The sequence below is a fragment of the Euprymna scolopes genome, chromosome 22 (genome assembly GCF_053919585.1).
Source record: "Euprymna scolopes isolate OS-2025 chromosome 22, ASM5391958v1, whole genome shotgun sequence".
In the NCBI taxonomy this organism is placed as follows: Eukaryota; Metazoa; Mollusca; class Cephalopoda; order Sepiida; family Sepiolidae; genus Euprymna; species Euprymna scolopes.
In genome coordinates, this window is record NC_136503.1 from 62913997 (window position 1) to 62931046 (window position 17050).

The 17050-nt window shown below is 33.3% G+C and overlaps 1 protein-coding gene across 1 annotated transcript in view; it reads left to right on the top strand.

Annotated features, from left to right (window-relative positions):
* The window catches only part of LOC145243453 (uncharacterized), an 85547-nt gene extending 69793 nt beyond the window's left edge, over positions 1–15754 (top strand). Inside the window, exons 5-8 of the mRNA XM_080106343.1 lie at positions 3511–3705; positions 6274–6344; positions 10008–10143; positions 15058–15754. Coding sequence (XP_079962469.1) covers positions 3511–3705; positions 6274–6344; positions 10008–10143; positions 15058–15084 — 429 coding nt within the window. The 3' untranslated portion in view covers positions 15085–15754. The remainder of the gene's footprint in view (positions 1–3510; positions 3706–6273; positions 6345–10007; positions 10144–15057) is intronic.
* Positions 15755–17050: the final 1296 nt, after the last annotated feature.

Here is a 17050-nt window from a genome sequence, read left to right on the forward strand (position 1 = left end):
TTATAATAAAATTATATGTAACTTTTATTACACATCTTTTATGCATATATATATATATATATATATATATATATATATATATTGGCAGCAAGTCACTCCTATATAACATATGAGAAATATTTGTAATCAATATCCAGTAAAGTTAATAAGGAGCTTTACGTTTTGTGTATTCTGAGTTCCCAAATTCCTCATAGGTGGCATTTGCTGACTAGGCTTTACAGGGAAATGATTCATCCCCACTTGGAATATGGGTCCCTAGTGTTTGCTGGAGTTGGCAAGGTGTTCTCCGATTCTCTTGAGCATTTACAGTATTTTGCCATTAGGTATATAATACATATTCCCTGCTGCGACTCTTTTCCCTTTCGAGTATATGATCTGCTTGGATTAGATCTGCTGTCTACTCACCGGAATGTAGCAGTTGCTTCCGTTGTCTACAGATTATTTCATGGTTCTTGCCTCACTGCAATGCTTAAATACCACCCTGTCCTACTGCTGAATAGACCAAACCTGTGATGATATGCATTCACATTCACGAGAAACATTCGTCTAGCTGAAAACACTATCAGTAATTTCCCCCATTCTTTATCTGTGCCTAAACCTAATCGTAGATTCCATGAACAAAGTTTCTTTCTTAGAACTGCACACCGGTGAAACTCTCTTCCTTTTGTCTGCTTTCCAGCTGACTATAATATGGTCATCTTCAAGTCCAACGTAAACAAGTTCTTGATGAGCCGTTCCCCTTAAGTAATCCAATTTACCAAATTTCCACTACTAACAATTATTATGACATGTCTCATTGACCACTGTACGCTTAATAACCCTTATCCTCGAGTGGCATTTGGGCTTTGATAAGTGGTGACTCCTTTGTAAAAAAAAATTTAAAAAATATCGGTCCCCCTGCATAATCACATTGGTGTTTGCTCAGAAATGTACCGACGATTTCCTTTCACATTGTGTTCTGCAGTCCTGAATGTGCTGCCTCAGAATTGTACGAATGAATATGTTTCACTGTTACATTTTCAGAGTTTTGTATTGGCTAACTATTGTGATGTTCTTAAGTTTTATGCAGTCCCTAATTAGCTTAGTATCCTCTATCGATTGCTAACGGTTTTATGACATTGGCTTAAAGGGGGAAAAAATCAATAAAAATAAAAGGATTATTTATCAAAATTTTTTGATTGAATAATAGATGAAATTGATTGTATCCTGCTAGAGTTTCACTGTGTACTGAAAACCGAAACACCAGTGTTGTCAGTAAACATCAGATAGGTTTAATATTTGAAAAGGTACTTCAATCTTTATAAAGAATTTCAGAAACTACCCATCAAACCGGTGAACCAAGTGCAAAAGAGATACAAACAATTGCACTCAAAGGAACAGATAAAATCTTTAAAAGCTCTCGATTGGAGTGACTGAAATTGTGAGTGAATGTCTGACACCTCCGTGAAAAACAAAATGATAAGAAAAAAAAACAAAAAAAAAAAACAAAATAAGAAAGAGACTATAGATAAACTTGAAAAAAAAAAAAAGAAGATTTTGTTGAAACATGGTGGATCATCCTTCTCGTCTTAAAAAAAAAAAAAAGGCGTAGGTGTTAATGGGTTAATAAATTTCTTATCTGTTTCTAAAAAAAAACAAAAAAAAACTTGGTATTTGTGTTGTTACATATGATGTAACAGTGATTTACAAGAGATACTTTAAAGGATTTCTCCAGGATGGTCAAGATCAAAGTGTAGTATCTGTTCCGGCAGATACTGCACTTAAGATAATTTGTACCAGTCAATGGAGGGGAAACCCTCTATACTGGGACAATTATTATTTTTGGTAACCAGAGTGACCCCTTTTAGGGGAGCTGGTTTTTACCTCACATTAAAAACGGCCTTGTGCCTAATTTGCTCAGTGGGGGAGCAAATAAACACCATCTGTTCTTCAGGTGCTGCACTTCCATTTCTTGTTCTCTTTCGGTGGAGCATTAGTCCTCCACGACTGAGACAATTTTTATTTTTGTACCTTTTCTCCGCGTTAAAAAACGACCCTGGTGTCTAACTCTGTCCTGTGGAGAGGCATAGTAAATAGGTACATCAAGAGTTAAGGGGGTTCGTAGCCTATGAACCATAGGTCAAACACAGTCTATCAGATGGTTTTGTCTGGCCTTTTTTGTTATTGTTATTGATGTCATTACTTACCAAGACCAAGAGTCACTCGAGGATACAGGTTAATGAGATAGAACTGATTGACAGTTGAAAGATGGGAGTACTAACATTGATAAATGTTATGAACTGTCTTTGATTGTCCATAACAACAATTTGTTGGCGCTGGATTTGAATGCTACCAAGTTGTAATCAGCAGAGAAACAGTGCTGTGATAATATTCCACAGGCAAAAAGATCCTGAAAATAAACTCTATCTATAGATGTTAGACATATGGAGGAAGAAAAGGTTTTTTTGTGTTGTGGTATAAATGAGTTTTTGTTGGGAATGTCTTAAAAGGAAGAACCAAAGACTGGAACTCAAACGAGAACTTTTCATTGAAATAATAAGAGAGTAAAGAGAGATTAGTACCATTTCTCCTGTGAGAAAAGGGCTTGTGGGGGAGGGAAGAGTAGTTAAACATATATTAAAAACAGGAAGTAAAAATCTGTTATGGTTCCGATAAAATCTGGAAAATTTTAGTAAACATGATGGAAAAAGGTCAAATAAAAATAAATTTAAATCTTATTTTGAATATCGTCAGTAAATTTTTTTTAATATCTGAAAAAAAAAAAAAAAAAGGATACCAATTTAATATTTCTTTTTAATTAAAAATAATTTTTTTTATCCATTTATTTTTACGTTCATGATCATAATTTGTTTCATTAGATTTTTCTTTTTTAATTTTTAAAAGAATTGTTTATAAAATTCGAAAATTAATCAATATTACATTTATTGGTCTATCTGTTTCCTTTTTTTGGGGGTTTCCTTTTTTCCTACCATATTCGGTTGAACATGAAATCTTTTCTGATGAATTATTCCGATAACACTTTGTCAGTTTGTCATGTTGTATCATTGTTTTTGTATAAATAATGCATCTTTTCGGGAGTTTAATATATATGTATATTAGATTACCAGGGGTCTCAGGCAATGCTAGATATCATGTTATTTAGTGTACGTGTGTGTGTGTATGTTTCTGCGTGCATATTTTTGTGTACATACATACACATATATATATATATATACAATGTGTGTGCAGAGTGTCTCCAAAAAATGTACTCCTCATGGCATTTGCAAATCGATTGGTGCGTGTTATCAACATTGTTTAGACAATAATTGTCATCAATTTGAACATTTATGAATATTATTCTTCAATTATATTTGTCTTTTGTGTTCTAAGATATTCCATTTTATTCTATGTTCATAAATAAGATTTTGTCGTCATTCGAAGTGTGAGTACATTTTTTTAGACACCGTACATATATATATATATATATATATATATATTGTTACACATTATAATTTTTGGTGCTTGCAATAGGCTCCAGTTACCAAAGAGAGTCCAGTCAAAAAGGAGGAAGCCCCTGCGCCGCCGCTGGTACCATCAGACAAAGCCCTTTCTGAGGAGAGGGAGCTGCTCTACAAACAAATGGGTGAAGTTTACCGAGAACGTGATAAAGCTCTCAAATCAATCGAAGACTTCTATCGGGAAAAGATGAGTGCATTGCAGAATCAGGTTTGTTGATCTGTTCTTCGTAAATATTTGTTTTTCAACTTTTTTTTTTTTTTTTTTTTTTTTTTTTTTTTCAATTTCATTTGAATTTTCACACTTAAATTTGTTGTCAATAATTCTTAAAATGTAAAAATGTATTTCCTCAAGTTTGTATCCTTTGGACTATGTTTTTCTTGGGTGTTATTTTCACGTTTCGTCTGATGTAACCTCCAACCTTCTTCAGGTGCACCTTTTCGAGTTCTGGAATCTACATGAAATTTTGATCTGAACGCTTTATATAATCTATGGAAATAGACTGTTTTTGTTCCATCAGCCACAAATATGTAGAACTGTTAAATGAGTAGTTTTTATGTATCTGAATTTTTGAGAAGAGGATTGATAATTCATATTTTTTGTTAGTATCACCTGTGGTGAGGATGGAACCTTCAACGTCCGGCTGTCCGTCAATTCGAACTGACTGTCATTCAACAACTTTATCCGTTCTACTTTGACACAAAGATGCATCTGCAGAATGTTTGAGCTTACATTAGCCGACATATTGTGAGAATAATATGTTTTATCAATCCTCATTTTTAAAAAAAATTCCGAAACAATATTTACTCAAATTTTACAGACATGGTGAACTGATTTTGTGACAATCACTGTTGTCTCAACTTTGGGTTCAATTAAATTGAGTTTTTTTTTTTTAAAGTTAAATTTTAAAAAATATGCCGAAACAAAAGGAATAATAAAAATGGACACACTTTTTGTGAATATGCAATTTTTTTTTTTTTTTTTTTTTTTTTTGTTAAATTTTTTAAATGTTAAAAATTTCTTTTTTTGTTTTTACATAAAATGAATGTCTTTTCATAAATGCAGATCAGTATAAGTGAACACAATAAAACTTTGTAAGAAGAAAAAGACTCTTTAATGTATATGTCCTCTCTTAAATGTTGACCGTATATTGAACAAAAATTAATGTTTTTTGTTTTGTTTTTTGCATATTTATCCTTTTGGTCAATTACATTCTAATATACACATGTCAAAATGATACAAGAGAAAAAAAAAATAAAGAAAAAAAAACACAGGTTATTTATTAACATCTTCGACAACTACAGCAGAACCTGCTGATCCAGGATAGGCTTGTACAGTCACTGGAGACACTGCAATTCAGCAACAGACTAATCTAAAGTGAAGAACTGCATTGTCTTTTGAAATAAATGCCAACAATAACAAAGGAAAAGGTCCAATGGTTGGTTGATTGTTGCAGTGTTCACCCTAGCTCGGTTGAGCCGGTTACATTCAACAAGTTTACTGCATCCTGTATAATGACAGAGCAGGTGTGGCGGTTAGAGGCTGTTTCTGCTACAAGCATAAGCCATTCGTAATTCCATCGGCAGAGCCCATTGAGGCAGGGGCCAAGGATCATTTCAGTATCCTGTTTCGCCGTCTAGAGCCAGATTTTGAGTTGACCACCGCAGCATTTCTTCCAGTCTGGTGGTGATTCTTGGTCGATGGCTTCACAAATGAGGTCCCCTGGTTTTCGGTGAAGTGCGTGGTTGAACCAGTGAAGGCATCTGGTAATGATGACTGATTAAGCATTTTAGGAATTGTATTTCACTCATATATCACATTACCTTCTCGTTTGGATGTTGGTAGAGTAGTATATGGTTTATTGTCATGAGACCATCTTCCCAGGCATTACTTCTTTATTTGGAGATGAGTAGTGTAATATGTTTATTGGTTGTATGTATTAGCAAAAAATATGCGACCGGAGGGAATGTTATTACTAGTGCTGGGATGATTAATTGGAAAAATTAGAATTGTTTTGGATATTGGAATCAGAAAAAAAATTGCCTATTTTCCGATGCCAAAAATGACTCTTTTATTTATTTTTTTAAAGTTAATTTTCCATTCTTAGTACCAGTGATAAAATGATAAATATTTATTGATTTTAAATTACCAGTAAAACTAAAATTTATACATTACTCCCCGTCATGCGTGCACAAACTTGAGTGTATTTCTTACATTTGAAAAAATATAAACACATAATACGTGGGTTTTTACAGTCATCCCAAAATATAAAAAAAAGGCAACAACTGTACAACTAAATATTTAAAAAAAATCGGAATCTGTATGGTGATCAGGAATTTGAAACAGAATCGGTAATTGTATTGGAATCATCCTATCACCAATTATTACTAGTGTTTGTGTCTTTACTTGTGAACAGGTTGTTATGAAACTTGCCGATATGACTAGAAAAACTTGGTTCTTTAATACGATGTTCACATTGGGAATGCAAACATTTTTAACCAATAAAACTTCAGCTAGTTGAGAATGTTACGAATCAACTCACTATTTTATCCCCTCCCCTCCTACTTGACACTTGATCTTTTTCAACCAATCACGGATTATATACATCTTAATCCTTTCCTTTCTTGCAATCTCACACAATTAGCTCTCATTAAAAAAAGAATTAATTAAAAAAAAAAACCCAAAAAAACAAACAAAACCAATCATGTTCTTTTGTCTTTGTACTATTTTTAATTATCGTCTTTGTTTTTGTTTATTCAATGATTTTCTGTTTTTCAGAGTACAAAGATGCATTCTGCAACGAGGCAAGAATTTAACAAAGCTGTAGAAGAAGTAGAAAAGAAATTTTTGTAAGTAGCTATTTTGATTTGTTATTTCAGGTGAAACGAAAAAAGACTTTCGCCTCTTTGAGAATTTTTTTTTTCCCAGTTACAAATGTTGCAAAGACGTGTATATTGTGTATACTCACACACATGTACAGTTGTAGTTTTGAATATATATATGTGTGTGTGTGTGTATAATAATAATAATAGTTATATGTGCGTGTATAATTAATGTAGTTATGGATATATACATGTGTGTTTCTCTGGTAAAAATTACCTTCTTCACACATTCGACAAATAAACAAAAAATAGCCTTATAAAAAAGATAACGGCATACAAAGGTTTTCTTGTACAAACGGCATTCCAAAAGTAATGCCTCATATTTTTTTATTCAGTCTAAATGGATCAAAGGGGATTTCAAATTACATCATTGATGACTGAACTTATGCATTCATAGCCTGAAAGTTTCATCTCTCTGTTGCAGATATTGACAGTGTGAGACTCTACGAAAATAATCGCTTTCATAGACTTGCGTCAGAAGCAGAGAATTCCTGGCAAAAGTGCATTGAGATTCGTTGTGATTATGTAGAAAAATAAATTTAGAAGCACAAAAGTTTGCTTGTTTTAATGGTACCGCTCATGTCTTCATAGCTCTTTAACTTATTCAACGACCCTCTAAATTTTAATGTTAATATCTTGAGGAGTCTTTATAAAAAAACCCATGTATTTCTTGATATAAAATAAAATGATTTAACCATTACTGAAAAAAGTCGACCTTTTCAACTTTGTAAAACTTTCCATTGCTTCAATGTATAAATCTGTCTGTACAAAATATCTCCATTGAATGACAAAACTTGCTTTTTTTATTTTGTGGATATAAATGTATAATTATTGTAGTTGTGTGTGTGTGCGCTCATATGTTTGATGTAGTCATATATATATATATATATATATATATATATAACAGTGCGTATACTCTCCTGATGACCCGATATTATTTGTAAGGTGAAATACACTCCGCAAAAAACATGATTATATACAAGTTTATGATTGAATAAACTAAAAAACTAAGACGAGGAAGGCCCTAGAAAGACACGTTTTCTCTCTTAACAACCGACATTAACATTATCCAAAATGGATTACTTCACAAGTGAAAATAGCCGATAAACATCATTATATACAAGCCTATAAGGTAAGCTGTTTCTTTCAAAACACGTCATCTGTTTGCTTGCTTCATGGTGAGTTTCTGCTACTATTCTGGTAGTAATTTTTATCCTCTCTATATAACTATTTAAAATCAATAACTTCAGCTAACAAGGTTTCATTTCAAAACATAATTAGTTTGTAAAATACTAATAAACATTAAAAACACAGCCATGTATACGTGTTATATGTTCTGACAATTCAGTACAGGGATGAAAATATGGAAATGTATTTATGGCAATCAAACTACACAGAAGGATTCACGTTTCATCCGCACACTGAATTGTCAGGACATATAAGATGTATACGTGGCTGTGTTTTTAACGTGTATTAGTATTTTTACCAACTGATTATGGTTTGAAATGGAACTTTGTTAGCTGAAGATATATTTCGATTTTAAATAGAAATATATAATCTATCATTTGAGAAAACCATGCAGGATTTAAAAAAAAAAATTTTATAAACATTATTTGTTTATAATCAAATTTTTCGTGATATAACGCCTTCTTCAATAATAGAATCAGTTTGTGTTTTTTCTTCTTTACAGGGTAGAACAATTAAATTGTTGCCCTAAAGAAATCAAACATTACAGCTTTATTGAAAAAAAATCAATTCAGGTAACTTGATTATGTAGTAGAGCTGACATCTATTCATTGTAGCCACCTTCAGCCTCAATCACTGTCTCGATACGGGTCTGGAACTGGGAGCATGCCTTTTCCACAAGTACTGGTGGGACCTTGGCAAATATTCCGAGGATGGCAGCGATAAGGCTGGTTTTGGTGTTGTGGGAAGTCATGTTGGTGATGTTCTCAACATATAACCAAATGAAGTAGTCCAGCCAGTTCAGGTTGGGGGAAGAGGGTGCCCAATGAAAGAAGGATACAAAGTCGTAGCACTTCTTCTGAAGCCAAGCCTGGGTCGCTTTGGGCTTGTAGACCAGTGCTGAGTTCTGCTGCCACACCCAAGGTTTGCCAGTGACCACCTGATTGGGATCACCACACTCTTCAACACATCCAGGTACACTTTGGTGTTGACTTTCAAGCTGACTTCGAAGATGTGAGGTGGCATGATGTGGCCCTCACTTGAAACCATAGACCATAACTGTGGGTCGTCCAGTGTGTTGAGCTTTGTCCGTAAGTGTTGAACCATGTAGATTTGCATTTTGAGGTAGCAATGGTCCTGTTGTCGTAACTTGGATTGGGAGAGAGCATGAGTTGTACAGCGGTTTATCTCTGATCTTGTTGAACATTGTGTCACTTTCAGACATGATAGAAGGTTCCTATTGCTCTTGACCAGATGGTCTGCAACAAAAAAAGAAAACCAGTTTTCATCAAACGGAAATGGAATCATGTCATCTTTTTTAGGGCGACAATTTGATTGTTCCACCCTGTGTGTGTGTGTGTGTGTGTGTGTGTGTGTGTGTGTGTGTGTGTGTGTGTGTGTGTGTGTGTATATATAACGAGTTGCATATAGACATCATAGAGAGTTTTCATATGAGACTTTTAAGATATATTTTTTTGTTCTCATATATATATATATATATATATAACTACTTAATTTACTCACATAAAATTAATATACGAAAGTATAGATTTATGCGTAAACTTTAAGTATTTGCTTCAAAAGTGCTCAATACATAGGTAGAGCTAATTAGTAATTTATAAAATATATATGGCGATTAAGCTACACTGAATATTCGGCGTTTCATCCACTCTAGGACTCCTCCATAAGCCTGAGGAGTCCTAGAGTGGATGAAATGCCGAATATTCAACGTAGCTTAATCGCCATATATATTTTATAAATTACTAACTATATATATATATATATATATATATATATATATATATATATATATAACTATTGTATTTATCTGTATAAGTACATTAATCTTAGCCTATCAAAGATAGGGTACAGAAAGAAAGATTGTCTTCAGCGAAATTTAATGCTTTATCTCGACACTGGCCATAGTATCAATCATGTGCTGTTACTAACGCATTTGCAGTTCCTGTCCAGAACTTCCCCTATATTAAAAAAACAAAAATAAAGAAAACTCTGTATGATGTACAAAAATATCATATTCCTAAAACCATATGAAGAATATTTAGACCAGGTTTACTTGTAAGGGAAAAGTATCCTCATGCCAGGTTGTCCTGACAAACCCCCTGTACAGAGAGAGACCTTAGATGCGCGAGGACAGTGTCTAATAGGCATTCAGATTCTTTCTGACTAATATTACAAAGATAAATATTATCTTAAAATTAGAACATATCAAGAAAAAAAAAAAATCAATATACTAGATGGAACAATTAAAAAAACAAGGTCGAGGTACGTATATATTTCACTGTGAAGGTTTTCCGTGTAAAATAATAATATCCTCATCATATCTTGGTACTGAGCACGTTAACAGAGTAACGCCTTTTTGCCCCTTTTCAACATGAAGAGACGTCTGATTTCGGTTTGCATTAATATTGTCTGTTGTCTTTTCAGGAAACATGTTGAAGCCCCCGTGTGTGAAGATTTGCAGTTAAAGGTGTTGGACTGTTATCGAGTGAATAAAGCACATCCTCTTAATTGTTCGTCTGAAGTGCAGGCTTTTAGCTCTGCTGTTGACCAGGCACGACAGGTATGGATCTGATAGCTATCCAAATATTAGTTGAAACGGAATCAAGCTTTATTTAATTAATTGGAATTCGTTATTGGGATGAGTATTATTTATTCATTTATTTGTTGCGGACTATTGTACTCCTCTTTTAGCTGTTGTTTCATGACGTTTCGGCCAACTATTCCTCTGGCCTTCGTCAGGTAGTTAGCGCGGAGGGATAGGAACTCTAAATGCAGTTAGGAGATTCAGAGTTCCTATCACGTCATAGTAACCATCCGACAAAACGTTGTAAAACAACAACTAAAAAGATGATGATAATAGTCTGCAATAAATGAAGGAATCAAGCTTTATTTAAAATAACTTTGGTAATGTTGTCATAGCGTACAAGTTCATAGTTTAATTTGTATGAGTGTTATATTTTTTTTTTTTTACCGATAACAATGTTTTTAAATACAGACTGCCATTACAGCTTGCAGGCGTCAAGATCATGTGACATGACTCAGCAGGTTGTAAATACAAGGTGACCCAAAATAAACGGGCCCATGTAAACTTTATGTAGAACAGTTGGGGCCCGTTTTTTGGGGGGGGCACTTAAAAATATGTAATGTTTAACATTAAAATGTCACTTTTTGGCCCCCGGTCCCCCTGCAGAAAATCGATCAGCTGACCCACTTCTGATGGTCCTTTTGGGCCAATTTTTCGATATTTGTCGCCTGGAGGATGGGGTTTTCATATGAGACAAAGTTTGTGAATTTTTGTTCTGTCAAAAGTTTTTAGCAAACATCCATACATACAGTTTCGCTTTTATATATATAGATACATCCTCCACTATATAATAAAAAGTGTATATATATATATATAAAACCAAAATCGCTTTATTGCGGGTCAAAATTTTTTAAATTTGAAAATTAATATAAACCCCCAGTGAAATAAAAGTTTAGACATGTTTGATTGAGTTATTCTTTTTCCAATCTTTCTGGAAATCTTTTTGATTTGCCGAGCAGTCTTTTTTGAGTGTTGTTGGAGGTCATGTTGGTGGTGATCTCTACGTATGACTAAACAAAATAGTCCAGCAGGTTCAGGTCAGAGGAGGAGGCGGAGGAGGCCCAGTGAGAATAGGGTACAAAGTTATAACATTCCTTCTGAAGCCAAGCCTGGGCCTCTTTGGACTTGTGGGCCAGGGCCAAGTCCTTCTGCCACACCCAAGGTCTGCCAGTCGCCACCTGATTGCACCAGGGGATCACCACACTCTTCAGCACATCCAGGTACACTTTGGTGTTGACTTTCAAGCCGATTTCGAAGATGTGAGGTGGCATGATGTGGCCTTCACTTGAAACCATACCAAAGACCATAACTTTGTTTTCATCACCCTGGGCATGTCCTTGTTATTTGTGGCAATCCAACAATGCATTTTGAGGGCGCTGGAAATGGTTCTGTTGTTCTAAATTGGATTGGTAGAGAGCATGAGTTGTACAGCGGCGCATCTCTGATATCGCTTCTTGAACATTGTGTCATTTTCAGACATGATAGAAGGCTCCTATCGCTCTTGGGGTTTGTACACAACTTACTAACTAGCATATTGGCTGCAACAAAAAAAGAAAACCAGTTTTCATCATACGGAAATGGAAGCATGTCATCTTTTCTAGGGCGACAATTTTATTGTTGCATTCGGTGTGTGTGTGTATATATATATATATATATATATATATATATATATATATATATAATTTTTTACATGTGTTACTGGGTATCACCCATCTTGAGCATAACTAAATTTTTGACAAGGATTGGACTTGTAACAGCTTGACTGACAGCCTGATTTTTTTTACCACAAGGCCATGATTTTTATCGCTTTTCAATTAAAATCTATTGTTGATTTAGTTTTTAATGTTTTTTTTTTTTTTAGCGATTCTGTGGTATTTGTTATGCTTGCCTGAGCGTTTTGAGGGAGTTACCTGCCCTTTGTTTATATTATTACATTGCTTCCTTTTTTTTTTTTTTGTTTGGGACATATTCTTTATTTTATTTATTATTAAATGAATCAGAATTAGATCTTACATTTAAAAGCGATAAAAATCATGCATAAAATTTGACTTTGTACCATGGTCTTGTGGTAAAACATTAGGCTGTCGATCAAGCTGTTACAAGTTCGCTACTTATCAAAAGTTTAGCCATGTTGAAGACAGGTGATACACAGAAACACGTGTCCATGTAAAACCTTTATGCATGTAAAAATATTTAAATGTTTAATAAATGAAATTAATAACAAAATCTCCCCCCTCCCCATAAAAAGGAGCGATGTAAAAATATAAACAAAGGGCAGGTAACTCCCTCAAAACGCTGAGGCGAGTGTAACAATTAAAGACCACAGAATCGCTAATAAAAATAAATAAATCAACAAAAAAATAAATAAATCAACAATAGATCTTATATACTGTACAGTTATATTCCTGTTACCACAAAAATCAATCCACAATCATGATTTTTATTTATTTATTTTTTTTTTTTTAGATTCCTTTATGTATTTATTTATTTTCATGTCTTACACGTGTTTGATTGTGAATATAGCCAATGCTTTTATCACACAAATCATCAGGCAGAGACAGATAAATATTAGTGACAATTATACATTGTTACATATCGGGAGATGATATATGGAAGAAGATTTATGTTTTATACCTTTCTGTCTGGACGTGCTTTGTCTTCCTTCTGCTGAATGAATGTCCACCACACTGACACAATAAGACGATTGAGACATACCTGACTTCTCTTCTTTGTGAACCGCAAGACAATGACTTAATATTTTATAAATATAATTTTTTTTTCGATATGTCTCAGTGTTTCACCGGAGTCTTTTATGTCTACATGCTTGTGTTTGTCTAGCCTTGCTCCCTCGAGCACGTCTGCACACCTTGGTGACAAAATCCAAACTCTCAGCTCTAATCTTTTTGGCCTGTCAGTTCCGGTGACATAACAAACTAAAGGACCCGTCTCCTTAATGTGACCTCCAGTCACCTATCTAAATTTGGCGTGGTAAATGTTACTTAGCAATTATTGTTTTGGATTTCTAAATTCTTATGCTTATTGTTCAGTACAGCTAAATCTTTAAACATATCACTTAACTATTTACATAATTAACTTGTTTGACTAAAATAGTATTTCTATTTTTAGCCTAGCAAGGTCATCAGTGTTGTCCACTTATCAATAGATAGATATATAATTAGAACAATAATAGCTAATTAACACTTTTAACCATGCTATTATCTAACAACATGAGTGGATAAAAAAAAAGGGTAAAAAAAAAAAATTCTACAAATTCAAAAACACTTGCTAAGGAATGATATGCAAAGAAAGTAAAACTTTTCCTATATTAAAAAAAAAAAAAGTAAAGGAATATAGAAATATAATAAAAATCATGATCGTGGATGGATAATTCTCTATCACCACATGAGTACAAAAAGTGCCAGATTAAACTATTTCGAATGTTTAACGAAAGAAAGAAAGGTAACAGCAGGTTCCCTACCCCTCATCTGAAAAGTAATCTCCACTCTATTTCTATAATGAGAGGTTTTCTTCTTTTTTTTTTTTATCTTTTAAATACCTATTATTGTAAATCCCCCCCCCCAAATTCATTGATCTAGTTTGTCTTGATTACAATACGGCACTAACATAAAACTCGACGAGTCATAAGCAAAGTTCGATTTATCAGCTTAAATGCTATTTGAGTCTGACTTTGAAAGTCTGACAGGATAACTTTATATGTTAGATTGTTCATACTTTTGTGAAACAACATTTTGTATGCGTTGCTTACTTTACTAGGAGAATAAAAAATTAAACAAGAACGAATACTCTAAAGATATGTTCAGATACGAAAATTCTCAAGAAAAATGCAATTTCAAACTTAATCGTAACAGACTGTTAATAATGCAATTTCAAACTTAATTGTAACAGACTGTTAATAATGCAATTTCAAACTTAATCGTAACAGACTGTTAATAATACAATTTCAAACTTAATCGTAACAGACTGTTTATAATACAATTTCAAACTTAATCGTAACAGACTGTTAATAATGCAATTCCAAACTTAATCATAAGACTGTTTATAATGCAATTTCAAACTTAATCGTAACAGACTGTTTATAATGCAATTTCAAACTTAATCGTAACAGACTGTTTATAATGCAATTTCAAACTTAATCGTAACAGACTGTTTATAATGCAATTTCAAACTTAATCGTAACAGACTGTTTATAATGCAATTTCAAACTTAATCGTAACAGACTGTTTATAATGCAATTTCAAACTTAATCGTAACAGACTGTTTATAATGCAATTTCAAACTTAATCGTAACAGACTGTTTATAATGCAATTTCAAACTTAATCGTAACAGACTGTTTATAATGCAATTTCAAACTTAATCGTAACAGACTGTTTATAATGCAATTTCAAACTTAATCGTAACAGACTGTTTATAATGCAATTTCAAACTTAATCGTAACAGACTGTTAATAATGCAATTTCAAACTTAATCGTAACAGACTGTTAATAATGCAATTTCAAACTTAATCGTAACAGACTGTTAATAATGCAATTTCAAACTTAATCGTAACAGACTGTTAATAATGCAATTTCAAACTTAATCATAACAGACTGTTAATAATGCAATTTCAAACTTAATCATAACAGACTGTTAATAATGCAATTTCAAACTTAAGTATGATACACCGAAGAAAAAACTTCCACACTTGGGCATGACAGACTAATGGAAACTGCTATTTGAAATTTAATAGAACTTTCTATTCAATCTGTGTTTGATGATAAAAATAATTGTAGTGTAACAGACTGAATGATGAGCAGTCTTATTAAATTGCACGGATGAATCTAAAACTAAATTCTCATTTCTACTTGTACTTTCTTTTTTATCTTCCACAGAATGTGATCCTGGCGAAGAAAGGGTGAAGATTTCCATTTGTGCTTTCTTTAGGGGTTTAGGTTAGGTGCTGTGTGCAGAGGGTGTTATCATCACCATCATTTTAATCTACAATGGTAAAGAAGGATAAAGAACAACAGAAGAAGAAAAAAAATGATTAAAAGAGAGTGAGAGAAGGTAGCAGTGGGAGGAGAGAATGAATAAAAGATAATGATGAACAGAATTCTTTGTTTTGTTAAATAACAAATCTAAGAAAAAAAAAAACTTGTCTATCACAATCACTTTTAACCTGATGCGTTGAAAACCACCAGATGTAGATCTGTTTTGCTGATAGGTTGAAAAATTAAACAATGGCTGTCAGGAGTGATCAGTTAAAGATGGATTGGATTGATGTGTTGTCTATTTTTTTTTTTTTTTTTTTTTCCAACACCTAACCAGAGACCATAAAAAAAGCGGGAAAAATGTTAAGGTAAAAAAAAAAAAAAAAAGGACGATTTAAATTAAAAATTTGTTTAATGCCTTTTGATAAAAGGCATTGTTTATGATTGTATCTATTTCAGTTTTTTTTTTTTTTTTTAATTTTTTTTTTCCACTTTAAGTAGACCAAATTATTTTGTTTTCTCAGAGTGGGGATGAAAGTAAAATGTTATTAATAATAATAATGGCAAAAATGATGATAATGAGAATTTGTAAATTTTCTATTTGTCTTTGATTTATTTATTTAAAACTTTTATTGCTTTAATTTCTGATCACCGTGTTTTTCTTGTGCATGTGGAACATATTTAAAGAAATGTTGTGGTACTGCATTTTGTCAATTCTGTTGTTGAACATTTCCGCTTGTTAGTATAATTTGCATTCTGCAGACGACTGGTCTCATCTTGTCAAACTCGGAATCTGCACTGAATTTTGAACGGAACCTTTTATTTAATCAATGGGGGTAACATGCGTTCAATCTGTCAGCCATGAGTGGGAGGAAGTCGTACTTTATTCACAACTTCATGGGCCCTTGCGCAAGGACCTGTGGTATAGGAGACAAAGTACTTGCTAAAATGTATAATAGTTGTAAGTAACAGTCTTCTGGAGATTAAAGGTTCAATCCTCAGTGTGAGTGACACACAAAATACAATTGTGAATTACTTAAGCCGTTCACCCAGTCATAGTGATAGAATCGTTGCAGTCTACACTCATGGATAAAATATAGGGTTTCATTTGAAATTCTGTGCATAGGTCGACAGAAAGATTTCGGCATTCAACAAGACATACCTGAAGAAGGTGAATGATTACATTGACCGAACCATTGTGAAAATAACACTTTAGATGAGAACAGTAGTTTGAAGAATCCAAATAATATGAATAATCAGTCTTCATCTCAAAAATTAAGAAATAATTCCGTTTGTGACAATGAATGAAAATTGAAATTCGGACAAGTCATGTCATTGAATTTAGTAGTTGGTGCTCAGCCGTCTAACTAGCTAAGCTCAAGACAAATAAACTAAGACAGAAACCTAGAGAGTTGTTTTTAAAAAGGATGGGATGTTCTATTATGCTTAGATGGACAAGTCCATTCTGTGTGTTCTGAATAGCTGCTAGTTCATGAGGGATAATAGATGTTACTTCATTCAAGCAAGAATTTTTGTATCAAATATTTCGAGCTCTTGTGTTGCGAAGTGTCAGTTGGATTCTGCGTATGCTAATAGCAATGCCTCCCCTTTCCACAGAAACTCACTGAAAATATTATGAGACGTTTTAAAAAAAGAGGATAACAAGTATAAGAAAAAAGAGGAAACAAATTCATCAGCAGAACAAAGGCATAGGAAATTGGTCACCAACACACACAAAAGGAAGCTGGAACAGGATTGTTAATTAAGGTGTGGCAGTGATGGGGGACAAAAGATCAGTCTATATGTAACGTAATGCACCTTTTTTTTATTTTATGGTATCGTTACATGTCACCTCTCAAAACCCACACGTATGCAGACAGTCGCAAGAAACAAA